Here is a 27,428-nt window from a genome sequence, read left to right as displayed (position 1 = left end):
TGCGTGTGCGTGTGCGTGTGCGTGTGCGTGTGTGTGTGTGTGTGTGTTTGTGTGATTGAGTGAGTGAGTCAGAGTGTGAGTGAGTGAGTGAGTGAGTGAGTGAGTGAGAGTGAGAATGTGTGTGTGTGTGTGCGTGTGTCTGTATGTGTGTGTGTGTGTGTGTGTGTGTGTGTGTGTGTGTGTGTGTGCGCGTGCGTGTGTACGTGTGTGTGATCGTGTGTGCGTGCGTGAGTGAGTGAGTGTGTCTCTGTGTGTGTGTTGTGTGTGCGCGCGCGTACGTGTGCGTGCGTGTGCGCGCGTGAGTGTGTGTGTGTTTGTGTGTGTGTGTGTGCGCGCGCGCGCGCGCGCGCGTGTGTGCGTGCGTGCGCGCGTGCCTTCGCGTGTAATGATTTATTTTGCTCTCGCTGTTTGGATTAGATGGAGCTGGAGATGAAGTACGGCCAGATGTGGCGCTCGTCCTTCGGGTTCAATGATAACGTGAACGTGGCGCACGTGTCGCTGGCGGAGCAGCTCCTGCGCCAGGAGGGGAAGTACCCCAAGCGGATGGAGGTGAACAACGGCATGCAGCTATACCGGGACTTGAGGGGGTACTCCTACGGGCTCATCAACCAGTAAGCACCCATCGTTAATCTCCAAACAGATCCCACTTGATCTAGATCAAGATCGAGATCGGTGGCAAGATAGTATCCTTTAGCCAGAGGAGATTGTACGGACAAACTCCTCTGGCTAATGGATACTGTCTTGCCACCGAAAGGGATATACTTGGAGATTACCCATTGTCACAGCTTTGAGTAGAAGTCAGATAGTGTTACAATATAGCGGGAAAGAGCAGAACAAAAGGAACGTAACCAACCCATCTGCTGCGTCAAAATATGTCGAATCCCCTGAATTCAGAGGGTAGAAGTTTGAAGCTCGCTCGGGCATAGGCTGAGGACGGCTGCGTTCGACATTTCGGACCAAACATGTACAATTAAATTAACCTGTCGGAGACCTAGGCATCAGCCTCAGTCCAAACCTCTACACGTTAAAGAACTGAACACACTGGCGTATCGAGAAGTATCGACTATATCTAAGCTGCTGTGCTTGGCTGAAGTAAACACAAGCTGTAGCGATGCCTGTTTGCTTTATCAGCTATGGAAAAAAACGCTTCAAATTCAACCTGCGTACATCTTACATCTAAACTTTTTAATGGAATTTTGCATATGGGTCGTTTTGTCATGTGCTTTGTCTGTGTCTCTGTAGTACCGGACCGGAGTGGCGCCATCTCAGGACGGCCGTCAGCAAGCGGATCATGCGGCCTAAAGAAGTCCCGAGGTACGGGCAACAATAACAGTACATTATCTGCATCAAGTCTTACAAACCACTGTGATAACAAAGAGTGCTACTTTTAGGAAAGTCAGTGATTGTTTGCCTAGCAACAATAATACCCGTGCCTCTGAGTATCTTAACATATTGCCCGCATTTTAAGGCGGTCATTTTAAGGCGACTGTTCTTGATTTCTGTCCATAGATACGGAGACAGCATGAATGAGGTTGTGACAGACATGATCGCCAGGTTTAAGTACCTGAGGGACAGCAGTGGCGAAGGGAAGACCGTGCCGGACCTCACCAACGAGCTGTACAAATGGGCCATGGAGTGTAGGTTTTTTTTTTACAACGATGAACCTTTGGGCATGTTCCTAGCGTAGTGCCCGTGACGGTAGCCTGGGTGCCAGAGAGTGAGTGATAATCCCTCCGGCCAGAGAAGCCATACGCCCCGCTAAACCCGATTTGACACCCTGGATCCCCTCGCTACCGGCGTGAAAGATAAAGCGCTTGGGCGGATACTCTTGGTAGCAGACATTAGTACTCTCCATTAGGCAAAGGTTGATGGTGGATAAAACGGGCCATATATAAAAAGCAAACGATCTTCCACCATCAACCTCTGCTTGGAGAGTTGACATTAGGATCCCCCCCCCCAAAAAAAAATCTATCGCTTATAAAACGCCAGCGTCTGTCACCTAGGCAACCGTGACGGCCGTCCATTGCTAATATCCTTGCAACAAGATCGCTATCATAATGGTATTTTCTACTATGGCATTTCGAACGTACTAGCCATTGTGATTTTTTATTGATGCTTTAAATTGAGTGAATGTCGTATAGTATCCGTTTTGTGTCTTTTGCAGCCATTGCCACAGTTCTGTTCGACACACGGCTTGGGTGCCTGGAGAGGGAAGTGCCAGAGAAGACCCAACAGTTTATCGACTCCATCGCCACCATGTTCAAAACGGCGTTTCTTATATCAGCCCTCAAGCCGTGGATGCTGACGTACTTCAAGCCCAGGGTTTGGCAGCGTCACGTGGAGGCGTGGGACACCATCTTCGGTGTCGGTAAGTTCTTTGTTTTTACAAGGACGGTCTCGATGTGTGCTATTTCAAGTCTCCAAGTTTTGTCCCGCCATCATTGTGTGCAAGTCGGAGCATGAATTGTTTGAAGCTCGTGGGTGCAGCAAACTGTAGACGTTAGCAACTCATAAGACTTAGGACTTGTTTTCAATGTTGTGAAGGCAATCTACACGTGTATTGTTTCGTTTCTTTGTTGGACTAGAGATAGTTATGCCTCAGAATTCCCACAGCTGTGATGTAAGAACAACTTACCTATGTTGTAGCCTCCTGTGCAGGCCTCCGGGCTGGTGGGAGTTTTGATACTGCGTTTTGTGGAATTTTTAACGCGTTCTTCTGCCGGCCATCCTACAACCAGCTGCCCAAAGAAGGTAGCGGGTACAAACCTTCTCTGGGCGGATGGTTGTAGGATGGCCGGCAAAGGAACGCATTCTAAATGCCAAAAAACGCAGTGTCAAAACGCCCACCCACCCGGAGGCCTGAACAGGAGGCTAATATTCGCGCAACTCTTGCAGCTCACGAGAACATTGACAGGAAAGTGCTGGACATTAACGCCAGGCTGAGTCGTGGAGAGGAGCTGGACGGGTCGTTCCTGACCTACATGCTGACCGGGACAGACGTGACGAAGAAGGACCTGTACGCCACTGTTACCGAGCTGCTGCTGGCAGGAGTGGACACGGTACATAAACCTGCAAACCCGAACAGTTGAATGTTGTTTAAAGATTCAATAGCCAAATTTAGCCTGGTACAGTTAAGTATCCGTGTCCTCACATATGTCCTTGTTTGTTTAAAGTTAAAACTTTTGGTCCAACACAAAAAGTTCAGTTCTCTCACCTAGAGCTTTCAACCAGTCACTCTGGTCTTCCTCAGTAGACTGACCCAGTGAGGCTTCTCACGTGGCTTCTTTGGAGTGTGACGTCAACACTGGGTCAAAGGTATCTGGTAGACGATGTCGGCCCCCGTCGCGGTTAAGTGAAGAGTGGTGGGCCCTGATGTAAATAGCCTCCTTCGCCCATCTCAGGAAAATAGTCTTGTTCAGTGTCCAAAACCCTTACAGTGTCCTTGTTCGTTCAGACGTCCAACACGATGGTGTGGACCCTGTACGAGTTAGCTCGCCACCCGGAGCTGCAGGACAGACTGCACCGTGAGGTCACCGGCGTGGTGTCCGCCGGACAGACACCTACTGTTGAGGACGTCAAGAACATGCCGCTACTCAAGAACGTCATCAAGGAGATACTGAGGTACTTAGTATGGTACAATGACAAGTAACAGTGAGAAATATCTATTCTTGACTCGAAGTGCTTTTTAGACAATGATTCCATTCAATCTTCCCGTCCGATAATTGTTAAAGAGCAGAAGCCACATGGAAAAGTACGTAAAATAGGTATAGATATAAAAAATATACATAGAGTTATGTTTTGAGATTTTTACCAATGTGTGCAAATAAAATCAACGATGTAGTGCATTTTACAAAGTATTTAGTCACTGTTACCATGTAAAGATTACATACCAAAGCTCAGTGCACTTGCACAACGGCACACTGCACTTTTCAATGAACGTTTCAACGTCCCACTTATCGCAACGCTCAGCGGGGGTCGGCAATATCTGGTTCCTAAAATTTGTGCTTTGCTTTGACATGTTTATGTAGAGTGTATCCAGTCTTGCCGGCGAATGGACGCGTTCTGGACAAAGACATCGTGCTTGGTGGCTATAATATTCCTAAAGGGGTAGGTCTTGCCTTTCTTTGTGGCTAAGATTCTGTGCAACTGCCGGACTGTGCTGTCTGAAACTGTTTGATAAAGGGTCAATGCCCCGCCCCGAGGTGTATATGGTGAGATAATCCATGGTCAGGTGTGATAACCACCGAATAAATCACCAAGTGAGCGTAGCGAACGTGTTTCCTATGACGTCACCGGCGGCCATATCGGTCTACACTGATTGGTTCCGGTGTTTATGGGATTTAATGACCGCTGGGTGTACGTGTGTTATGGTGTCATTACCAATAGCAAATAGCCTCTGATTGATCAACGCTATCTGTCTATATGATAATAGAATTTCTTTACTCTAAGATGTACCATGTGTAAACACTCACTACAGACGCAGTTTGCAATACTTCACTACAACATGACGCGTGATCCCGAGGCGTTTGAGGACCCGGAGAGGTTCAACCCTGACCGCTGGACCCGTATGGGCACGGAGAAGGTCAACACCTTCTCATCGGTGCCGTTCGGCTTCGGACCCAGACAATGCGCAGGTAAACTTTCATTATCAGTCACTTTGCATTCTTGTCTTTTCTAGTACTATTAGTCTACTACTGATTTTGAAAATGATAGTGCTAAATATCCAACAATAACATAATTACTCTCCATTCATTTGTAAAAACTTGACATTTTTCGTATAATTACCTGCACAGGCCGGCGACTTGCAGAGATGGAGATGTACTTGGTCCTTGCAAGGGTGAGTCTTCTAGCTGCACAGTCTCCATTCCACTGATCAAAATCATTACTGGATAGCTAAGGTTTTAACGAGGTTTAGTAGTACGATAGTTCATTTATTTATTGTCGTGTAAATAGAATAAATGTAAATTTAAAAAAAGATTTAAATTACAAAAAAAAGATTTGAATTAATAGAAAAAATTGAGTAATTTTTTGGATGTCCAAAGGAACATTACGATCTGCCTACAGGCTGAAAAGATTTGCCACGGCTGTTGGATAGCGCCTGACCGCGAAAACTCGTTTTGCGCTGAAATATCCAGGGAAATATCGATAATTGTACTCTTCAAGCAAAGGTTGTGGGAGAATGATCGTTAGCTTTTTATACGGTATATATGGCCGTTTTTTTGTCGCTACACCCGTCGGTGGCCGGCAAACTTCTGATCAAATGGATACTGTCTTGCCACCGAAAGAGATCTGCTTGGAGATTACGATAATTGTTCTGTTGTTCAGTTGGTGCAGACGTTTGAGGTGAGACAGCTGACTCCAGGGGAGACAGTCCGGCCCGTGACGCGCGCACTGCTGGTGCCAGGAGACCCGGTCCACCTGGAGTTCATGGACCGGCCGTGAGAGGGCGCTATTAAGGGGTTCACAGTTAGCCTCCATAGCAGGCCTCATGACTGGGCAACCAGGCTGTATGCCAGCTGATTGCTTGGTGGGTTTGAAGTCCAACCAAGAAGCCTGATGTGGAGGCTAGTCACTTTGCATCAATCCTTCACTACCCTGCATTTACAATATTTCACCTTTGTTCATTAGACAGTTTTTTTTCTAAATCAAGTTTCCTCCATCTAGGAGGTAATTTTGTATTCAATGTCATTGGTTTATGGGTGGGATTAATTTGAATCTGGACTCTTCAACAATAACTGTTTGTTCTAAAAAATATTTGACATTATACTTATTTTCATTGCATAGTAATTCTGTTGTGGTTCATAGAACACATCCTGCTTCTCAAAATGCAACTTCAATGCAACAAGTTATTATCTACAGTACCTGTAGCTGCGATATATGTTACTACTCAGCAGTCATGCAGATTATGTGCACATGGTGCTTAACACTATGGTGTTTGTTACTAATTTGATATACATAGCTATGTATATATATATATGTATATTACATTCAATAATATTTTTACCAGCAACACTTCTAATATGTCATGTGTTTTAAGTCTTCTACCAAAATGTCTTACCTATCTTATATATGAAAGAAAACAGACTAGATCTGTGATAACTTCAATTTATCACTCCATAGATTTTATTACATTAAAGGTGTTAACAGAGTGAGTTAACGCTACGGAAGAGTGAACACCCACAATCATTAGTTTACTGAAACCTAGAAAATTTTGCATCACCCTACAAATGTATTCTTTGACTTTACTCTACAAAGTGTCCATAGTCACACAACTAACAAGAGTCGTTTCTGATATCATTTGAATATTTCTTGTAACACATTGAACATTTTACTGTGAGGCAAGTCAATAAGAATAATCTCATAGTATGTTATGTTCTCTATATCTGACAAAGGCCTCAATCAATACAATTTTCCAAAAGAGTTTATTAGAATAGGCCCTAGAATTATCATCAATTATAGTAATAAAATGGCACGAGCTATCATCCTACAATAATTACTAATTTTCCCTTTGGAGATTACTTGTATATCACTACCATAAATACATGTTTTTTCAATAAATCACAAAAGCAAAGCTATTACAGTTGAAAGTTTTGATACCTAAAGGAACTGATTTAATTATTCTCGATACCTAAATTCTCAAGGTAACTGATTAATTAATTTAACATGCTGCTGGAATGAGCATAAGACAACAATGTTGCAGAATCTTGACACAATGCACTGAACTAGATGTGCTGGGGGTTAATGAGTTAATATGGTTTGGGGAGGGGGGGACCACAGCTAAAAACATGATACAGTTTTGCCTCACCCCCTACCCTACATTATAAGCTGGATGCAGTGCACAAAGCAAGGGAACAATGTTGAAGCCTATTTCTTGATGCAATGTTACACAAATGGTACGGGGGAAAAACACAGGCTGCTGACTTTGTACTTACATGTGGGTAAAATAACTTCCACAATGTGTGCAAGGTGCATACATAATACAGGGTAACAATTATACAGGTTTTGCTTTGCTATGGTTCTCTCAAATAGGACAATGTGAAGAATTGGGCATTTAAATCAATATAGCCAGACAGTTATAGTGCTGTTGTAGGTTGTGTGTGGAGAAGTCAACCACTTGTAAAAGACTGTGTGGTGGATTACAGATGAAGGATGGTGTTTGGACCTAGCAACATGGTGTGTAGATGCGACCGGTTTTAGCTGGAACTGGCTGCCCAGACCCGGTAGGCTATAGCCACAACAATGGCGATGACAGCAGGAAGAAGGTAACTGCTCCAGGGACTGTGGACATGAAAGAGAGAAATAGAGAAGTTAGCATTCCACTAGTTTGACCTTAGGATACAATAAAACACAACCTCCCAAAGACCCAAACGAGACAAAAAATATAATTTGTATTCTACGCCAAAAAGAAGTTACTGGATCATATCCTGTTGCTTGAGTAACTGCTTTTTGGCCTATCGTATTACCTGGATGTCTAACCTTCATCGACGTATAATTTGTATGCATAGTGAAAATATTGTGCCTGTAAGTGTAACAAACTATCTTTGTGAAAACCCGGTAAGAATATTTCATTGTTCATTTGGGCTACAATAGAGAAATGTATCTGGTAGATGCACTGTGTACAGAGTTGATGGGGCCTACCTAAGAAAGCTTTGGTTGCATATCAAGCCTGCATCATTGTAGAGTGCACCTACTGGGTATATATTAAATAGCTTTATCAGAATAGCTTTATCAGATACATGCATTAAAGAAATCATATACTGAACCTTGTTCATGAAAACAATGGTTCAAAACAGATGCTACTGTTAGTTCTTATTTTATTGGTATGGTAAGTCACATAGGTACGACTACGAGTGACCAGCAACAAAGATATTCTTTATGTCCTGGCAAAAAGGACATTCATTGTCATGAAACCCTCTATATACTCCTGAATTTTTATGTGTGCATGTGGTGTGCATGTACAGTACATGTATGTGAGTAGTGTGTGTGCACAATTCATTACCCAAAGCACAAGACTTCTATTGGTTCCATTAAGTTACACAGACATATGGTTAAATGGTGAGTATCATTTCTTACGTGCTGCCATTGCCAGACGACTTCCACATGTCTCGCTTCTCCTGAGGGCAGAAACACATGGCATTTTTTAAAAGATTCTTGGAGTTGGAAATATATGATATGATATTGTGAACCCAAGGATGAAACTGTTGGAACACTCACTTTCCCAAAAACACATTCCTCTGACAGTAGGGAGGACTAGACACAGCTTGGAATTTGTTACATTTGCAAACTTTGTATCAAATTTTATACATTTGCATATCACAAGCAGCTAGGTCACTTTGACGTACAGTCAATGGCTACCACCTGTACCTCAAACTACTAGTATAGGCTTAGGAAATACTTAAATTTCCATGCACTGAATATACTGAAAAGGGACCTCAGTCGCCTTTTCCTGCTACGAGCACCTAACATTTATATGTCTATCCTTCAACAGTGCTACAAATCAGAAAAAAGAACTTACTGGATATTTGTTTGCTGCTTTGTCCTCCTGTGGGAAATACAAAACCATACAAGACAATATGAGAAGACAAAAAAGGAAATCGGGCAAGGAATGTTCAACGAATGACGATTTCCTCATTTTTTGTCCAGTGCCAACTACCAAAGGAGCCAGTTCTGAAGCCTGAACTGATACTTACATCCCGGAGCTCGCCAATCAGGTAGTTTTCCATCAGCTCACGGGCGTCCTCAGAGTGACCCACATCTTCAAAAGCCTCTGTTCCATCTTTCCCTGCAGGTTCAACAACGGAATTGTGGGGAAAAAATAGTCAACCACTTGTCCTCTTATATTAAGATGAAAGGAATAAGAATGGTACTGACCAATGTGTGTTTTATATATAATTTACTATAGATGGTGAGCAATCTAACTTATGATCAACATTGATGTCTAAAAAGATAACACAACTTTCAGTAAATAAAGAATAACACTGTGGTCTATGCACTTTGTTTCAGTGCAATGCGTTAGAGTACAGTCAAAGTCAAACAGAACATTTATGGTCCAAAAGTCCTTTCTGTTCAATTTTCTCTTCATGAACACAATCAACAAAAATGAACATAATCAACAAAGTATAATACCTTCAGTTCTTAATATATTGTCTATGCATATAACAAACTTCTATCTCTTATCAATGGGAAACAGTATATTTACCTTAAGAGTGGCACCACTCAAAAGTAAATACATGTAATACAAACAAAATAGGAAAACAGATTTCTCACCTGACTGTTCCAATAAAACCTCCTCTCCACCTGGATGCTGTGAAGGAGATAAAAAAAACATTTATAACATCTGTGTCCATAATACCACCATAGTCCATAATATCGCCACCTTGAGAAAAAGTGTGCTTATAAGATATTTTACTGCAACATACCCTACGTATGTACATTTGAGGTGTGCAGGAGTGCATACCAAAAGTATGTTGCAGTAAAAATATCTTAAAGCACACTATTTCTCAAAGTGGCGATATTATGGACCCTGGTGATATTATGGACACAGATGTTACATACAAAGTTATTTTTTTTAATGAAGTTAATGCTTCTCTTGTTGGCTACTTTCATGTAATGTTGAAGAAATGTGCTTATAGTTATACTTATAGTACAGTCATAAGTAGATGTATGATTAACAAAAACAAATATAGAAATATTTGATCCAAAAAGGCCAACGCACAGAAAGGGTAGGGATAGGAACAAGCAAAGCGCTTTATTTTTTCTATTCCAAAATGCTAGTATGTGTACAAGTGATGTTACACAATAACAGTTCTGTTCTGTCTCAAACTGGAAAAAGACAGGCCTGACATGCACACATTTTGTGACAAGCTCACAGGGAGAACATTCCACCAAGATAGTGAAAACTGAACTTTGAGAGGGACTCAGTCAGTAGCGACCCTGACCCTCAACTGGCTTATCAAAAGTGTATCACCTCCTCATCTGTCACCTCATAACATGTGAGATTGTGACAAAGTTCACATGTGAAGAATGTAACTATGAGACGACCCAATTTTGAATTGTGATCATCACAAAACATTATAGGTGTAGCTATTGCTACATTGTACAAACGTGAGATGACTAACATATTAAAGTGCAGAGGTCAACGTCCTGTCGGTCTACTTGGTGGACGTGTATGACGTGACCAAAGAATCCTGACCAAGCGGGCAAACCTTCAACAAACTATGACTACTGAGTTTCCTAGTTCTTCCCTTTATCATGGGTAGTGCTGTAACATTGTACATCGATAGATTTTCCTTATACAAAAGATCACAACTATTTATGGTGTACATATGCAAATGCCATAAATTTACCGGTACGAATCAAAGTGGACGCCCCCCTCCCCAGTTTATGTCCCCTCCCTACACGCTATGGAATCCAAGTCCCACACAACACAAATGTGGTAGTTACATGTATGTTTCATAGGGGCAAGGTTAACTTAAAAGAGGTTTTGGATGGTCATGCACACACTGCAAGGTCGATCGGTACGTGGTATAAGGGTACAACCTTTCTAACAGATGTGAATGATGTTGGCAAAAGCATGGCGCTAAAAACGTTAACAGTTACCTCCTCCAAGAACTTGGTCACGTCGTACACTTTATCGTGGATCACGATCCATGCCGATGTGCCGGTGGTGTGCTTGTCCACCTCCTCCTGTGAGAACTGCTTCAAGTCCGGCTGTTCTTTCTTTTGCTCGCCCATAATGGTGCTGTTTTTGAGCTGGAAACTTCTCGGTGTGCGACCTAGTTCTTCTCCACTCGACTCGCCCGACCTGGTCAGTCCACCTTCTCTTATCTTTTGGGACAAACTAAAAATCATCAATAGAGGGATAAAGGTTTGCAGCCTAAATAGATAAGATTCAAATATCTTAATGCATTCTTTTATATGTAGTCTGATCATAGTGACATTTTGATGTATTTGTTTTGATGAAATAATGGATTTTTAAAAGCAATGTTTAACATTTCTCCCCATTTTATTGTGGTACCTTCCAGGTTGTGTGAAGCTCAGTCACGTGCCTTGGGTCACAAGAATAGTCTATTAAACAATACGGGGGGAGTAGATACAATCAAATTTGTATATCGGACTTTTGAAGATCGACCGCTTGAGTAGTAACGTGCACAACTCTAACCTTATCGTTTTCCATTACAAAACGGCATCAGCCTTATTGTCGAAATACTCTGTTACATTGCAATTCAAACATAGTTCAACAGGTGGTACCGGTACCATAGCCTTTCCTTACATGTCCATGAAAGCAAAATATTAAGGGCTATAAAATGATATCGTTACCGTTAAGTTTACTCATCCAACGTTTAAAAGACGCAAAGGGACTACTAGCATCTAAAGAACAATATCATTTCATTAGGGCCCAATGGAAATGAAAGGTACAAAATGTACTACACAAAACTTTTGAATTGTGGCTGGGGTCAGCTTTAATTGCAAACAGCTTGTCAAAGTTGTTAATTTGATCGCGATATCAAATCAAAGAAACGTACGTGATAAATGCTTAACAGGTGCTACGCATACAGCTGGACTGAGATCACTTCATCAGACGCGGCGACTCGGGTCCTGGGCGGAGTGACCGATTGAGACGCAATCTTCCTTGTTGTACATGTATAACGCAGGGCGTGTAAATCACCTACACGACTGTTCATCATGGTAAGACCACGGGCTTCAGCCCGAAGACAGACCGGGGACAGAAAGACGACACGCCTGGCACCATGCGTACAAAAAAGAGGGATAAAGAAAGGGCGTTACAGACCAGGTGAGTATTTCTGCCCCCCCCCCCGTCGCCTTTTCTTCCTCGAGTTTCTTTGAACATTAGAAATCTACCATTTTTACGATACGTTGTTACCAGTTGTTAAGTGCTCACACACTGTTTACATACACTATTACTGTTCTCAATCTGCAAATATAAAACTTGACGGAGAAGTGTCGCCTATGGACACCTGTTATTTTTTTGAATGAATGAATGATCGTTATTTGCACTTGCCTATCATGGTGGGCTAAATGCATTAAATGCAGTTTCACATGGATCTTTGCGTAAAGAATTATTACTAATAGGAGCCAACGTCGGAACAAAACAACTAACCTAAAGTTCCGCTACGCTATATATCTATCGTTTACAAAGAATAGAACATACAAGGCTTCAGCAGCTGTTTACATCGTGTATCTAAATTCAGGGCACCGACAAAAGAATTATGTATGTCCAATAACTCTATCATACACTCTGATACAAAATTAAAATTTTCTACACGGTTGGAGTTACAAAATGTACAAAGTTTGTCGTTCCGAGGCCTATACGGTTGTGTCTTCCTACAAAGGAAAATGTGACGCGTTTCACTAAAGTTCAACTAAGGACAACGATCCGCTGTTCGAAAAGTTGTTCCAGAACGTAAAAACCCCCGGTGTTCCAGACTAGCAACGGCGTTCGACAAAAACTGTTTACAGTTACCACTGGCTGTTCGAAGCGACGGTAGCACATTTTAGTTGCTCCTGTCCTTAGTTCATCAGTTGAGACGATATGTCGAGACGACGTGGCCGGCGAAGGCACCGGCGGTCCCGGGCGGTAACCTTCCCGCGCTGCCCTCCCTCAGACACCCATGCTGACCAGAAGGGTGGACGTCTGCGGTTCTTGAAAGCCGCCGCGATCACCGTGTTGATACTCGTTGCTGTGACTTCGGTAAGTTTTCTACGAAAACAATTTAAGATTTCGGTCATGAAAGTTCGTCTGTGTTAATTGGTAGTTACATGTTTGAAGTTAAAACTTAACTTTGTGCCAACACAAGATATAGTTCTCTCCTAGAGCTTTCAAATAGTCACTCTGGTCTTCTTTCAAGGATTTAAATGTTCAAAAACTCGTTTTTCTCTAGTTAGAACTACTGTAGAGTTGAACTTGCTGCCACTCAAATAGAGTAGGGGCAACATCACTAGACAGGCTTTGAACAATGTTTACCGTCAGTAAGATGTGTAAACAATATAATGACGAACATGATACGTCTAGGATGTTGTTGTATTTCCCATACTAAATATAATCTGCCTTATTCTTTTTGACATCTGAAAAGAAGTTTACAAGTGATTCAGAGTTATTTCCGAGTCAAAAAGCTTCAAAGCCACACAGGCCTAGGTCCTTATTCTGACAATGAATCTTTTTCCTCTTATTATTAGATTGCTGCTGTGGTTATGACCGCACAGTCCCTCTCCAACACTGGTGAGGATAAGCCTACCATCAGCCTTCCTCCGTACCGGAGCAAGGGAGACGACCAAGCAGGAAGCGGAGATTCAGAAGGTCTCTCCCCGCACAGCGGATGGAAAGGAGTCCAGGTGAAGCCGCGTGACTTCGTTCAAAACGACACTGAAATTCACAACGGTCCGGACGGCATGGCCTCCACTGCTGCCCCTCTGACCCCAGATGCCATGGTAAGAATTTAAAAAAAAATTGATTTACTTGTTATAAACATGTCATACGTATACATTTTGTCTGATTTTGTAGGGAAACGTGAAAGTTTCCCTGGAAGCATTTTTCAATCACACAAAATGAAGGTTGTTGTTCATTTAATTACAGACACTGTCAGTAATACGTAACAAATACCTTTCAGTAAAAAACTTCAGATGCTGCAAATTGTATTTTCTTTAAAAAAAACACAAACTAAATGTGTGCAAACGTATACGGCATTTAGAAGTCAGAAAAACGTATAAATAACTATCATTAAGTCAAGATATGCACAGAACTTTTTAGAGAAAACCATAGAGGGTTGGCTTTCTTTTGTTTGGAATTAGCCTTCGGGCATAATTTTGCAATTATCATTCAATGTAAATATACACTCTCTGATACTTTGTATACGTACTCAATTGCAGGTACCGATGGGCATGACCCCTCCGGCAGGCCACGCAGAGAATGCCCAAGTTCTTGATAACCAGACGGAGACTTTCCGTTCTGAAGGCTGGAAGCGGTTCCGTGTCGAGCAGAATCACACGGAAGGCGTCGACAGTACCACCGAGGTCCCAACCGTCCCACCTCATGTAGTTGGTGACGAAGAGGGAGAAGCGGCACACGACTGGGGCTACACGACCGGAGGGCACCACTGCAGTAACGCCCGAGTTCGCCGCCGCGTTTCCAAAGTCCCTCGCCACGACTCGGAAACCTACCCGGCGACAGACGACAGCTCCGCCGCTAACACGACTCACCTGGAGCCCAAGCCGAACTGCTCACTTGACAAGAAATCCAGCGGCGGCGTCGACAGCATGGACTCTAGTACTGCTATGGACAACGTCCACGCGAAGAACTCTACAGACTTGAATCTGTACTTGGATGCCGTGCTGACAGACATTATGAAGAGAAGAGCCGCAAGAGAAAGCACTACCGTGGGCTGAAACGTATCAAACGGAGCAAGGCCATCATCGTGCTGGCCGCAGTTGGTGTGCTGATCGCTGGCTCTGTGGCACACGTCTTCTTGTTGTGCCGTGAAAGGGGCCTTTATACTTTGATCCAACCTATATGCTTATCTGAGTTCTGATATACTGCTGATGAAATTATACCCCGACATATCACCAAAGCACCGTATCTGCTTGGATACTTAGTTTTCGAAGCCAATAGCTTCATACACATATAAATAAACTCACTTAATAAACTTTGTTTATTTCATCCCTAAAATGGAACGTGACCTTGAGCTGACCTTAGTTACAACCCATGTTACTTGCGTTACAAAAGCTGGCATTTTTGTTTACATCTTGTATGGACAGGTCCTTTAGACCTACAATGTGATTTCATGCAGCATCCGTTTCTACGAATAAGAAAACACTCTTGTCGGGAAAATGTTGTCTCCTTTGTTGTCAGTGTCATGTTCAGCACCAAGGACAGGTATGCTTGTTTGTGTGTGTGTAGATTGTGTTCAGTTCTAGTGAGTGGATTGTGTTCAGTACCAAGGACAGGTATGCTTGCTTGTCTGTAGATTGTGTTCAGTGCCAATGAAAGGTATGTTTGCTTGTGAGCAGATGGTGTTCAGTACCAAGGACAGGTATGCTTGCCTGTGTGTAGATTTCAGTGCCAAGGAAAGGTATGTTTGCATGTGTGTGGATGGTGTTCAGCACCAAGGACAGGTATGCTTGTCTGTGTGTGGATTGTGTTCAGTGCCAATGAAAGGTATGCTTGCTTGTGAGCAGGTGGTGTTCAGTACCAAGGACAGGTATGCTTGCTTGTGCACAGATGGTGATTAGTGCCAAGGACAGATAGTACCAAGGACAGCAATGCTTGCTTATGTATAGATTCTGTTCAGCACCAATTGCAGGTACGCTTGCTTGTGTGTGTGTGTGTGTGTGTGGATTGCGTACAGCACCAAGCACAAGAAAGTGCAAAACTCGTAGTTTCAATTCCTTAATTTTTACTGCTCTCAGCTCCATAAACTTTTTTTCAGTTTCAAAAACTACAGAAGTCAGCTGTATATATAATGCAAATGTCACACATCAGACATTATATCATACATAAATCCAAGAATCAGAAATATTGAAAGAGTTAAGTAAAACAATACTGATTTGGGAATCTTTCCCTCTAAGTACAAATAGGGACTACAATATAACATACAATACATAGAAATGTACATAGACATTACAGAAATGTACATAGAAGTGTATATAGACACTGCAGAAAATGTGGTACAGCCACTCTCTGAATACCGGTAGTATTGTATTGTGGATGAAAGCAACACTGTTTAGAATAACCAAGGTCCAAGATATTGAAACAATGTGCTTTTGAGCTAAAAACAAGTACAAGAGACACATATATTTCTTTCTTTTATCTTATTTGGCTTTTATAAAATGTCGTATTGTTTTCAAATAAGTCTGAAAGAAACATCTGTAAACTCAAACTACAAAAAATAAATATGTTCTTCTAGTCCTTGTTCTCTTTTCAAAACATTCACAGCATATTTTGTTACATAATTATAGGATCTATTTGTATAATTTACCCAGTCTACTATTAAATCCCAGTAACTTTTTGTTTTGTTTGTTTATTGTTTATTTCAGTTTGCACATGAAAATAGTATTTAATGACTATGTACAACCAAATGTGCGGGAGAACCCAAGAAACCTAAGGGTTTATCGAGTGGGTTCTCCTAAAATCCAATTGTTTTTGTGACCTCTTTTTACACACGTGTATAATAAATAAGTGACAACAAAACAAACAAATTAAATCAAAATAGATACAAAATAATATAAAGTTAACACGACGAACTAACTAACTAACTAATTGACTAAACAATAAAGTAAGACTATCAAAAACATGTCAAATTGAACAAAAATAACTTAAGCAGATCCCTGTACTATGTCTTTCTGTTTATGACTTTTTTCCGATTATCTATTACCAGGTAATCTGGTTCTTAAACGTCTCCATGACATGTCGAGGGGAAAGGCGATGTTGGCGATTCTGAGACAGACTTGGAAGGACCAGCGCATCTGCTCCCAGAAGTCCCCGCGGCGACTCGTTCCCAGGGACCTGCTGCTGGCCAAACGGATCCGTGGAAGCTGGCGTGACGAAATTTGATCCAGTCTTCGCGGAACTATGAAATGCTGCGTGTAATTAGATTAAGAAGAACTCAGTGTACGTGCACTTCATAACATTAGAACAAAGCCACCAGAGTCGCTGGACACTACAATGATCTGGGTTGTTTTTTTCATGTATGTATTGCATATGCATGTACACCCGAACTTGAGATTCATCAATACATAACATCAGAACAAACTTCAACATAGTCACCAGAGGGTTTCTTTTACCTTGTGAAGGCAAATTCAAAGTGCACTTAAGTTGTAATTCTTAGACACAGTGAATTCAGGTCGTTGTCATTATACACTTTAATAATTCAATAAAGCTTGAAACTATATCTTTCATTGTCACTGTTGAATCATTATGAAGCAAGTTTAAACTGCAATTTTCAACACTACAAATTGGACTCACCCAATTTTCCACTGAACAGCGCCAGTCTTTTTTAAGGGATGAGGAATCCATCGCTTCCGTGTCGTCACGCATATAACACACGTGACTCTGTGAGCTGTGGATCATAGGTTGCAGAAAGTCTGTGGCGCCCCCCGTCTCTTTTGAGGGATGGTTGTAATGCCCTTATGTATATGGTCTCTTTAATCCCTCGTGCAAACAAGTCCGGTTCTGTGTCCAAGATTCATAATAATTTCTACCAACACAGATGAACTCTCAAGACTGTGGAATCATATTTGTTACCAACTCAGGAGGTCGCTGTCGGTTAGTGAATGGAAGGTTGAACAGACCTACTACTAATATAATAACTCCGCCCGTGCTACCGTGCATCCGTTTATCTTTTCGTCATCATGTGTGGTCTAGATCTTACATCCGGATGCGTTTTTCTTGCTCCGGCACCGAATAAGATGTTGTACACATATAAAAGTATTGGGCGTACAAGGGAGCTTATGTATGAACTTACTACATGTATCAAGACAAATTAACGGATTTGAAGGTCCGAAATGGTTAGTTAAATTTCGAAATTTGGGCCACAACGTCTTAATTTTATGGATGACATCCTCTGAAGACCCCCAAACTAATGCGCGCGGGGGCGAATAAAAAGAAATCCGGCCAAAAATAAAAATGCTACTAAACCACAGGAATACAAAGCTGGTATTGTGAATTTGCGGCAGTACATAGCGAGGTATACGACAAGCCGGCACATCTGGCTTTTTGTGGAATTTATGAATGTACGCATGTACTGAGTTCTTGAGTCGTGGGGCTTCGGTAGCCCTATTGTCGCTAACTACCATGGACTACCCAGGCCTAGAGCCTCGGAGGACGTGATTTTTTTTCAATTCGCGCACGGCGCGGATGACATCCATAAAATCAAGACGGTGTGTCCTTACACGACAAGAAAAACGAGGGAAGAAATGTTTAGTACCGGAGGGCTTCGAACTGAAATGCGCCTCCACCGGCCGGACTGGTAAGGTCCTGGGCCCGAGGCAGCGACATGCATGACCGAGTTACAGGCGTCTTCGAGAGACGTAGGCTCATTGTATTTCCCCCAAGATGTCATCAAGAGGACACAAGGGAGCCTTGTGGCTGATTTTCTTTGCATTTTTTGTTTCAGGTGAGTTTTCCTGCTATAAATTGTTGCCACTGTGGTGTTCGCTTGGAGTAATGATGCAATGATATCCACGTGTATGTATATTTATCATTTTGTCGTCTACTTACGAACTAGTAAAGCAGTATCACCTGGAATGCCTTTTTCTGACAAACTGGAAATTTGCAACGATGTATAGTTTCTCCCTCTGTATGTTTGACATATCGTTATCATAACTCTCAATTGTAGTTATATAACTTTTTTTTAATAAAAGGTCTAGTGAACGGAAGATGGGTCCAGCTATCGTGTTCAAAATAACATACATTATTTGACCGTACAATTAGTGATCTATAATCCCACAACAGCTCTGCCCCTCCCCCACATCTGGTCATCAGTCATAAAACCCTGTCTGTACGTGTGTCAACAAGTAGACAAGAAAGGATGCGCACAGCACCGAGCTTGTTTCAACAAGAGGGGGACAGGTGTAACGTTACAGCCGTGTCTGTTGGTGCATTGTCGTAACAGATCACTGGCGGCCGTACACAGGTTTCGGTTGGTTGCTCCAGGCAAATAGCTGCGCGTTCTTATAGCCTCCACCAGGCCTTTCTACAGGAATGCGGATCGTAGAATTCGGCGACAAAAAAGAGAGTAAAATTGGCCAAGGGAGTCCGGCCGCGGGAAGGTAGTTTCTTTCCCTGCTGCGCGGCCAGTCAAACCTACAAGGCGGCCAAACTCCCCGCTGGCAAATATTCTCCTATATAGCCAGTGTAGTTAGTCTGGTAGAGCGTTTTTGTCTCAGTTCGGGCAAGAAGAAAATCTTTGGCATTGTCAACCTTTCTCTGTGATCCTCACAAACTTCCACAACAACCTTTTATAACCTTCTAGTCCTCGTGAAAAGTTATGGCAAAGTTATGTAGCTTTTAAGACCATTCGCAAGACATTTTAACTCGAGTATTTGGAAAAGAAATCTCATAGGAGAACCCTATAATATCCGTGAAAAACATTATGCGGCCATTCCTCCCCCTAGCTGTCCTGAAATGACATGTCCAAGCAATCAGTAAGTGTCCCTCTTGAGCATTATCTCCTGTTAGGTGTAACCCTGAGTGTGTGCTTTGTACCAGGTTGTGCGTCCATTAGACGTGAGGAGGGTTCAGACGTGCAGTTGCCGTGTGATGTTGCCGTCCCTAGTGAGTACGTGCTGGAGTGGAAGCGGGGCGCTCAGGTGATTCTCCGGTACACCAGCACTTCAGGCGCCGCCGTGGTCCCAGCACAGAGCTTCGCCGGCAGAGTTTCCCTCGGTAAGTGCTGTACAGTAGTACTTTCAAACTTTAATAGTTGTCCTTGGAGGCGAATTTTGTTTGTTTTGACAAGCATTGCTCGAATGTTTGTTCCGGATCCACTGCCACTATGCATCAGTGATTAAATGATATTGGTCTAGTTCTAACCTTTTACATGTACACCTCTTATGTTTCACGATGATTTACGTATAGAATGGAAATGTGGGTTACATTGTATGTCTTTATGTCGATCGATTAATTACTAAATATTTTGATCGATATGGATTGACTGATAATTGTTCAAGCCTCAAGCAATATTTTAAACGCAGTATGTTAGAGAAAACTTTTTGATATTCATTATGTTTACCTTCGCAGAATTCGAAGGAAAACATATCGTTTTTTGTCTGTTTCTTCTTCTTCCTCTTCTTCTTCCCCAAACAAATAACCTGAAATGACCTGAACCAGACGTCTGTCACCATGGTAACTAGTGTTGGGTTACATCATGTTGCACATTTTATAACAGGAGGGATTTAGACTTCTGTCACCATATACATGTATATGAATGTCTTTGAGTCAAAGGAAGTAACAGAGCAGGCCATATGTGAAGGTAAACGTTATGCATTTGCTTTGTCAATGTTACCTTCCTAGTTTCATTACTTCCTAGTTTCATTATCGTTTGGTAAAAGTGTACATTTGATGTATCCCTTAGTTGGAGCTCAGATGGACCTGGGTATAACATCTGTGAGATGGACAGATTCCGGACAGTTCTACTGCAGTGTGAGGAACCTGGCGACCTCTGACCCGCCTGTGACGTCAGCCAGACAAACATTAACGGTTGACGGTGAGTACACACGTCATCGGAACCGTTTCACGTCACCTGTGTTGACTTCATCTGACAGGCAAACTTAGGAAGTACAGATTTATTCGCCATGTATGTAAACAAGGCTCTCCCTTGTCTCCATACCGCACCTAGTTCCTAACAGCTACATAATCCAAATGTAAGCATCATATTCAGCAATTTTGGTTGGTACCTAATATTAAGCAATTATTGGTGGTAACTCAATTTCAGCAATTTTTGGTGGTACCTAATATTAAGCAATTTTGGTGGTAACTAAATTTCAGCAATTTTTGGCGGTACCTAATATTAAGCAATTATTGGTGGTAACTAAATTTCAGCAATTTTTGGTGGTACAGTGCTCTCCTGTTATTTGCATGGACGATTTGTCAGGGAATTTTATTCCTATAACAGGTTTAGTCCAATAACCTTAGGAGAGTCCACACGACTGACAGGGAGGGGAGGTCAGTTGGTTATGGATGATACTGGGCTGGGGCCAATTGAAACAACCACAAACATGATGTTATTGGTATTTATATACTCACTTTCACCCACAACTACATACATGTACCATATTCTAATCTTCAAGTCGCATTCAGAAACTCATAATGAACAGGGCTAACATGGAGATAGAAGATCAGACACATTCCACCTTCGTACTGGCAAAAGCTTACCAAACCTAAAACAACAGCCCAATCAAGGACACCAAAAAGGAACAAAGGACTTCTTCACACAATCATCATTGAGTGATTGGGGGTTCTCACCTGTCCAGAAGGAAGTGACAACAGAGAAAGTGTATGACAATGGAGGGTGCAGGGGTGATAATGAACTAATAACAATGGACTTCATGCAGATTTGTGATGCGCAACAAATTACATGTATTTCTTTCATGTATTTCTGGGTCAGTGTGCCATTGACTTGGAAATATCTTAGTCCAATATCAGGTTAAAGTCATAACAGCTCATGCAATTATGCCATGCAATTTATAATGTAGTGAATGGGAAATGGTTTGGGTTTTCAGAATTTTATGCAGATCCCAGGTTTATGCCAATGTCAGTGATGCAAATAGTTGGTGAGCACTGTACCTAATATTAAGCAATTATTGGTGGTAACTAAATTTCAGCAATTTTTGGTGGTACTTAATATTAAGCAATCATATTGGTGGTAACTAAATTTCAGCAATTTTGGTGATACCTAATATTAAGCAATTTTTGGTGGTACCTAATATTAAGCATTTTTTGGTGATACCTAATATTAAGCAATTTTTGGTGGTACCTAATATTAAGCAACTTTTGGTGGTACCTAGTATTCAGCTTTGTTGAGATCATAGAAATATCAAATGATACAGCAAACCTCTTTTGTTTTTCAATTTTCAACAGGGATGACTACGACGGAGAGTGATGATGTCATCTCCAGACGGGGAGGTTCCCTGTGTGGTAACTTTTTAAATTGCATTTCTAACAACCCAAGATTCTTACATGTGCAAGTCGAAGTGCTGCCTGTCTATCTGAGCAGAAATCATCCTTTAACTGGCTTGAAGGCTTTTAGGTGTTGGTGTGTAGGGAAATCCTAAAACATAATAGTTTTGAAGGTGTTGGGCACTTGACAGATATCGGTTTTTCTTTACACTTAACTGTAATTATAAATGTATCAACTGATGTAAATATCTTGGAGTTGACAATCATTAGGAGTAACTAATTATAGACAATATACACTGTTTTAATGTCTAATTTCAGGTACAAGTGGAGTGCAACTGGTTACAGTAATCCTGATGACAGCAGCATCAGGTGTGGGTGGGATGCTGGCTGGGGCAGCACTAGCGCTGTTGTGTCGGGCCATGTGCCGAAACTCAGGGCGCGATGGTAAGGAGTAATCATTAGTTGAGCAGTAGTTATGTTTACTGAAGGAAAACATATTGTTTTTGCTCAGTTTCTTCTTCTTCTACCGTTCCAAACACATAAGGTAAATGACCAGGACCAGACATCTATCACCGTGGTAACTAGAGCTGTGTACCTAAACAAATTGTAGGTACAGGTACAGGTACAGGTACACAGGTTTAGGTACAGGTCCGGACCTGAACCTGTACCTGAACAATTCGACCAATTTATATGCTCTTCTGAACTCCTTCAATAACAAAAAAACATTAATAAACTTGATAGTTAAGGTTTATTCTTTGTTTATGGCGAATGCTCAGATGAAATATAGGCAAAACTAAAGATGTTTTTGTTTTCATGAACACACTGTCCTTACACAGGGACCGATTTGAGGTCACAAATAGGCATAAATTTGGTGTGAAATTGTTTAGGTACGGTACCGGTACTGAGGGATTAGGTATTTTGGACCTGTACCTAATCAATTTTTCCGGTACAGTATCGGTACTGCGTACCGGTACACAGCTCTAGTGGTAACTGGTGTTGGGTTACATCATGTAGCACGTTCCATGAAGAACTGAGTTCATGTGGTCACCATATACACATAACACAAGTTTCTGTTCTTTTTCATCTTGCAGATGATTCCAGAGTTTTTCATGCAGCTGAGGTAGACTTCTAGTTCAGTCTGGGAAGCAGCAGCATGCAATATGTTCCAAAGGTTAATTAGTAATAATATAGTAATATAGATATCAAGGTCTTCAATGGGACCTTCCCTCTTTCAAGAATGCTATGGTCAGTGTCTACATTTCAGCAGCACATTCAAGAGATTCTAAGGTCGATTTTAACTGATTTTCATTCCATCTTGTTGTATATCAAATCAACTTATATCAAGTTATATAGCAACATACAAACGTCAGGTACGCCATCATTGAATGATGCAAAGTATTTAATACAAATACAAGTACATGTACATGTATGTTTTTCTCTCATTTGAGCAGATAAGATTTTAGAACAATAATTTCTCAAGAACTGTAAATTGATTAAGGATACTAGTAATAATGTACATTGTAATCTCAACCTTTAATAGCCTTACAGATGCAAATTGTACAAAGCTACTTAGCACAAGCAAATGATATACTAGTACCTTAAAACAATACAAAAACTGAGAAAAAGAATGATTCCAAATGTCTATTATTAATAACATTTCAGTCATGTATTTCTATGCAAATACATGTATGGAAGTCTAATTTCAATTAGTGAAATTGCCATACCCAATGGATAGATCTACACAGCATGTCAACACTAAAACTTTTTTTAAAAGAAATACAAATTTCTTGATGAAGTAGAAAGTTTCGTCAATAGCATCTCAATAGTGTCCTTAAGAGTCTTTATCTTTGCTTGTTTCTTCCTTTGGGACGTCCATGTCAAAGTCAAATGGCTTGTCATATCCCATGAGATGATCATAGTCCTGGGCACGATAGAACGATGCCTCGTTCACCAGGTACCCTTTCCCCCCCGCCATGAAAGTGGTGAACATCCTCCTCAGTTCTGGCACCTTCACGTCCTCTTGGTTAAACTGTGTCTTCTTCTCCCGCAGAATTAAGTTGTATGTGACCACCGTGTACTGGTCCTTTGCGGCGTCATAGTACATCCGTACTACGTACCCCTTCGACAGGTAATGCAGCACTGCTGGGGACACAAGGATGAATCCTATACTCATGAAATAGATGGCGACTTGTGCAAACACGTTGAAGTGACTCACGCCTCCGTGCCAGAAGATAGGGGTCATCAACGATATGCCGAGAAGGCTGGTCGAGTAGGAGAAAAACTTCACTTTAGTTACAATATTAGCCAGGGCACCCTTGTACAGTAGGCGGCCGTCTGGCGTTTGCCATTCGTGGGGCTTCGGGGCGTCGTGGTCGAACAGATCAAAACAGTTTTGCTTGGAAGTTGAGATGGTTCTGGGGCAGTTGAGAAGCACCTGTTGCAGAGACAGCCCTCTGAAGAGTTGTCTGTGCTGTACGGAGTGTGACAGCGTGTTGATAGACCGCGCTGCTCCACGTGGGTTTATGATGTGGCAGCTAATGGCATGGTTTCTGTACAGCAATGCTGGTACTGTTCTTGTAGGGTAAATTCTGGACAGATGGCATGCTGATCTCAGAGTCTGAAATGCAAATTAATGACAAATCTTACACACTGTATGGAAGTTTTAATCCACTATATGAAAAGCCTACACCTTATAGTATCATACTGTTTGTATTACATATGTTATGAATTAGTATGCTTACATCCAAATTATGAACATGTCAGCAAACTATACATAAAGTATTTGATGTCATGGAAGAAGATTCTACTCTACTCCATATGATCTCCTTGGTTACCAAGGCATTTTAATCTCCTTGGCTCTTTGCCCCGGCTATATCCATGTATCTTTGTCAAATTATTCTGGCACTTTCATAAACAACAACTTCACACAATCGTAGTAACGTTTTGACTCGTCTTTTACAAATATTCAAATATTTTTCACAAATATGTAGATGACATGGCTCTCAGACGACGGAAAGGGTATCAAATAATGTCACCTGTAACAAAGCAGCCATAGTAGATGTAGCCGTAACCAGCGGAAATCCTGATGTTCTGCAGTATGTGAAACGTCTAATCCAGGTGTGTGGGGTATCCTCAAGTTTCACAAACCGCAGACGAAAAGCTTGAAAAAGCCAAAACCTCAGGCGAATTTTACCACATGGGCGCAGCCATCTTGAAGTCCCGACATGCAACACGGGAACCGACAAAACCATTTTCCGTTGAAGGAGGGGTGTTGTTTCTGTGAGCTGTTTCAAAATCAAAGGCCTCATGCATCTTGGTCATACCCATTCCAAATTAAGGACCTCCAAAAATTGCTGAAAAAATGACCTCCAAAAATTTTCCAAATTAAGGACTCCAAAAATTGCGTAAAACTAAGCTAAGGGCCTCCAAAAATTGCCTAAATTAAAATTAAGGAACTCCAAAAATTCCTGGAAAAAATGACCTCCGAAAATTGTTCCAAATGTTCACAAAAATTGCTGGAAAAATGGCCTCCAAAACTTGCTGGAAAAAAATTATCTCCAATAGTTACAGTCTATCTTGCCACGTAGGATCTGCTTGGCCAATGTTTACAACTTGGAGATGCTTGGAGATTAGGTTGTGATGTCTGACGGCTTTTCCAGTTACTAGTAATATATATCGTGGTTCAGTACAATAAATATGGACAAGAGCGTCCCTGTTCTTATTTACCTAGGATTACAGCGCCTTTACTGGCCATTTGTGTTCCATAAAGTGAATGATAAGGTAAACATCGTTGTGATATCAAAATATCGTACCAATAATATGGCCACTTCCAGGTGAAGAAAATTAATATCAAACAAATGTAAGGAGATTTTCTGATGCTGAACAGTGAGAGATAGTAGAAAATACAGATTTTGTATTCAGTTGCTTAGACGACTTATTTTAAAAAAAGTCCTCCTTCGCTCAGTATGCAACTGGCAATCTTCTGTCTAACTAAAATTTTCAGGTTCGGTTACGTTATTTAAAGCTATTCAAAGGCTAGCGCTTGGGTTACCGACACGCAAAACATTAAGAACTCATTACTACATACAGTGGCGTTTGATTCTTGACCCCAATGACGCAGAAACCTTGCCAAATTGACGTACCGTGAAGTGTTTTAATTCACTGACTTCACTATATACATATAAGGGCCTTCTCTTAGCCTCCATAGCATGACAAAAACTGTGGGTTTGGGGGTCTTCATGGTCTTTGGGAGCTTTTATGTGTTATTTTCCGATTGCATATAAACAACATAGCCGGCCTGGTTGAATTACCGGCCCCGCTTTCTGAAACAGCCGAAGACCACCAAACAGTTCCACCTCTATAAGCCAGTTACGGAGGCTAGCCTCTCGCGACACACACACACGCACACAAAAAATATTGGCTGCGAAATGTTCTCAGAATGACATTTGCTCAAAACTTGAAACTGCAACATAACGTTCCGTCTCACGATTCCGACCGACCATAACCCCCCCTAATCCTAGCCGCCGGCTGGCATTACTGAGGCCAAGTCTACCGCCGCTTAGCCACGCGTATAACCAGGTATTGGCAGATTAAAAGACGCACAGTGCCCTTTGATTTTTGGCTCGGGAGAATTTGATTGAGGACTGACTTTAAGTTGAAATAGCAAAGGTGACATAGCTTAACCTTTACAAGATCAGCCCCGTGCATATGACCTTCAGAGAAGTTCAATTTATTCGAGTTGCAATGCAGAGTCGAGGAGGAATGAAGAATTGAATATTTTTTTCGGCATTGTCTCTTTATGAGATTTAAAGCCACGAGGGGGGATAACTACTAGTATTCAGGGAAAAGTCGGGTTTAGAACTGGAATTGGCCAGGGGAACTTTCATCGGGGTTTACGTTGCTCGAGAGCTGGAGATTATCAGTACTATTCGCCTCTGTAAGGATGACATTTACGCATGAGCGTTGTCGTCAGTGGAAATTTTATCCAGTGGTAAGCTAGCGACATTAGGGAGCGGGCGAATACTACGGGGATCGATTGCACCCAGGCTAGTGCAAGTAGGCTTACTTTAAAAGCAGAGAAAGAGACTGATCCAGATGGCACATTCAGGAGTAACATCATTATACCAGTTAACATAATTAATTTGAAAACTGTGTCATCCGTTCCACATGCTCATATGGCTGAACGAAAAAAGTACTAACTGATAAAGTCATCTATTTTCATGTGAAATGCTGTGATGTGACAGATATCAATTGTTCACGTACAGAAATTTGGAACAATGACAGCTCAATGCAAATATTCTACGCGCTCATCCAATATATGAATTAACTGAAAGCTAATAAATGCATGGCATAATATAGGCTGTCAGAGTCGGACCACTTTTTTGGGGGGATCGGTATTGTAACCAAGCCTGGGTGTCATCCGTTTTATCATTAAATGGGCTCCTTAATTATTATTACTCTGGCTGCCCGTGGCTAATTATAACCTGTTTCAAGTAGAAATAAATCAATAATCAATTACTAAATTATATTTTTAGTACTAATATCCGTTTATAATTTGTTGCGCTCTTAGTTCGTAGTTGAATATTTTGTAATCAATGCTCCACATAGATTGCCCTCATTTCCGCAAAGCGGTAACGTTAGCCACTTGCTGGGATCATTTCCTTGTTTAATCAACGGCTTCCGTGAGGATCGATACAACGAAGCCACAGGGGCATTTACCTAATCTCCAAGCAGATCTTTTGGTGGGGGTAAGACAGTATCAAATTGGCCAGTCTGTATCCATTCCCCCACCCAAGTA

The 27,428-nt window shown here is 41.7% G+C and overlaps 4 protein-coding genes across 5 annotated transcripts in view; 2 read left to right on the top strand and 2 right to left on the bottom strand.

Moving 5' to 3' along the window:
* The window catches only part of LOC109474064 (cytochrome P450 27C1-like), a 6,772-nt gene extending 862 nt beyond the window's left edge, over positions 1-5,910 (top strand). The window contains exons 2-11 of the mRNA XM_019774283.1: positions 418-611; positions 1,243-1,314; positions 1,510-1,637; positions 2,165-2,368; positions 2,896-3,059; positions 3,455-3,621; positions 4,029-4,107; positions 4,478-4,634; positions 4,794-4,837; positions 5,326-5,910. Of these exons, the coding sequence (XP_019629842.1) occupies positions 418-611; positions 1,243-1,314; positions 1,510-1,637; positions 2,165-2,368; positions 2,896-3,059; positions 3,455-3,621; positions 4,029-4,107; positions 4,478-4,634; positions 4,794-4,837; positions 5,326-5,442 (1,326 nt within the window). The 3' untranslated portion in view covers positions 5,443-5,910. The remainder of the gene's footprint in view (positions 1-417; positions 612-1,242; positions 1,315-1,509; positions 1,638-2,164; positions 2,369-2,895; positions 3,060-3,454; positions 3,622-4,028; positions 4,108-4,477; positions 4,635-4,793; positions 4,838-5,325) is intronic.
* Positions 5,911-6,100: 190 nt separating this feature from the next.
* Positions 6,101-10,815, bottom strand: LOC109474032 (cytochrome b5-like). Of its 2 annotated transcripts, XM_019774243.1 has the most exons (7): positions 10,600-10,815; positions 9,268-9,304; positions 8,691-8,782; positions 8,516-8,542; positions 8,074-8,114; positions 7,639-7,690; positions 7,173-7,278 (listed from the first exon to the last, which is right to left on the bottom strand). In XM_019774243.1, exons 1-6 carry the CDS (start codon positions 10,732-10,734, stop codon positions 7,672-7,674), a joined length of 351 nt encoding a protein of 116 aa, XP_019629802.1. In that variant the 5' UTR covers positions 10,735-10,815; the 3' UTR covers positions 7,173-7,278; positions 7,639-7,671. The 2 variants fall into 2 exon arrangements, with proteins under 2 accessions (XP_019629801.1, XP_019629802.1); XM_019774242.1 differs by lacking the exon at positions 7,639-7,690 and having other exon boundaries at positions 6,101-7,278.
* Positions 10,816-18,035: 7,220 nt separating this feature from the next.
* On the top strand, positions 18,036-23,159 carry LOC109473465. The gene is made up of 6 exons (XM_019773328.1): positions 18,036-18,128; positions 19,223-19,399; positions 20,088-20,219; positions 21,593-21,649; positions 21,950-22,075; positions 22,723-23,159. The coding sequence occupies exons 1-6, from the start codon at positions 18,068-18,070 to the stop codon at positions 22,761-22,763; spliced, it is 594 nt and encodes a 197-aa protein (XP_019628887.1). The 5' UTR covers positions 18,036-18,067; the 3' UTR covers positions 22,764-23,159.
* Positions 23,160-23,462: 303 nt separating this feature from the next.
* LOC109473445 (transmembrane protein 70, mitochondrial-like) lies at positions 23,463-24,856 on the bottom strand. The gene is made up of 2 exons (XM_019773306.1): positions 24,667-24,856; positions 23,463-24,248 (listed from the first exon to the last, which is right to left on the bottom strand). Exons 1-2 carry the CDS (start codon positions 24,682-24,684, stop codon positions 23,463-23,465), a joined length of 804 nt encoding a protein of 267 aa, XP_019628865.1. The 5' UTR covers positions 24,685-24,856.
* Positions 24,857-27,428: the final 2,572 nt, after the last annotated feature.

The sequence above is a fragment of the Branchiostoma belcheri genome, unplaced genomic scaffold (genome assembly GCF_001625305.1).
Source record: "Branchiostoma belcheri isolate BF01 breed outbred unplaced genomic scaffold, Haploidv18h27 scaffold3, whole genome shotgun sequence".
Lineage (NCBI taxonomy): Eukaryota > Metazoa > Chordata > Leptocardii > Amphioxiformes > Branchiostomatidae > Branchiostoma > Branchiostoma belcheri.
This window is presented reverse-complemented; position numbering and strand designations above follow the sequence as displayed.

Bases quoted from the DNA above. Each gene is read 5' to 3' on its own strand.
- LOC109474032 (XM_019774242.1), bottom strand. From the start codon at position 10,734: ATGGGCGAGCAAAAGAAAGAACAGCCGGACTTGAAGCAGTTCTCACAG. The intron at 8,783-9,267 runs GTGAGAAATCTG...TTGAACCTGCAG, and splicing joins GGTTTTATTGGAACAGTCAG to GGAAAGATGGAACAGAGGCT. The intron at 8,115-8,515 runs GTAAGTTCTTTT...TTCTGCCCTCAG, and splicing joins AAGCAGCAAACAAATATCCA to GAGAAGCGAGACATGTGGAA.
- LOC109473465 (XM_019773328.1), top strand. From the start codon at position 18,068: ATGTCATCAAGAGGACACAAGGGAGCCTTGTGGCTGATTTTCTTTGCA. The intron at 20,220-21,592 runs GTGAGTACACAC...AATTTTCAACAG, and splicing joins ACAAACATTAACGGTTGACG to GGATGACTACGACGGAGAGT. The intron at 22,076-22,722 runs GTAAGGAGTAAT...TTCATCTTGCAG, and splicing joins CCGAAACTCAGGGCGCGATG to ATGATTCCAGAGTTTTTCAT.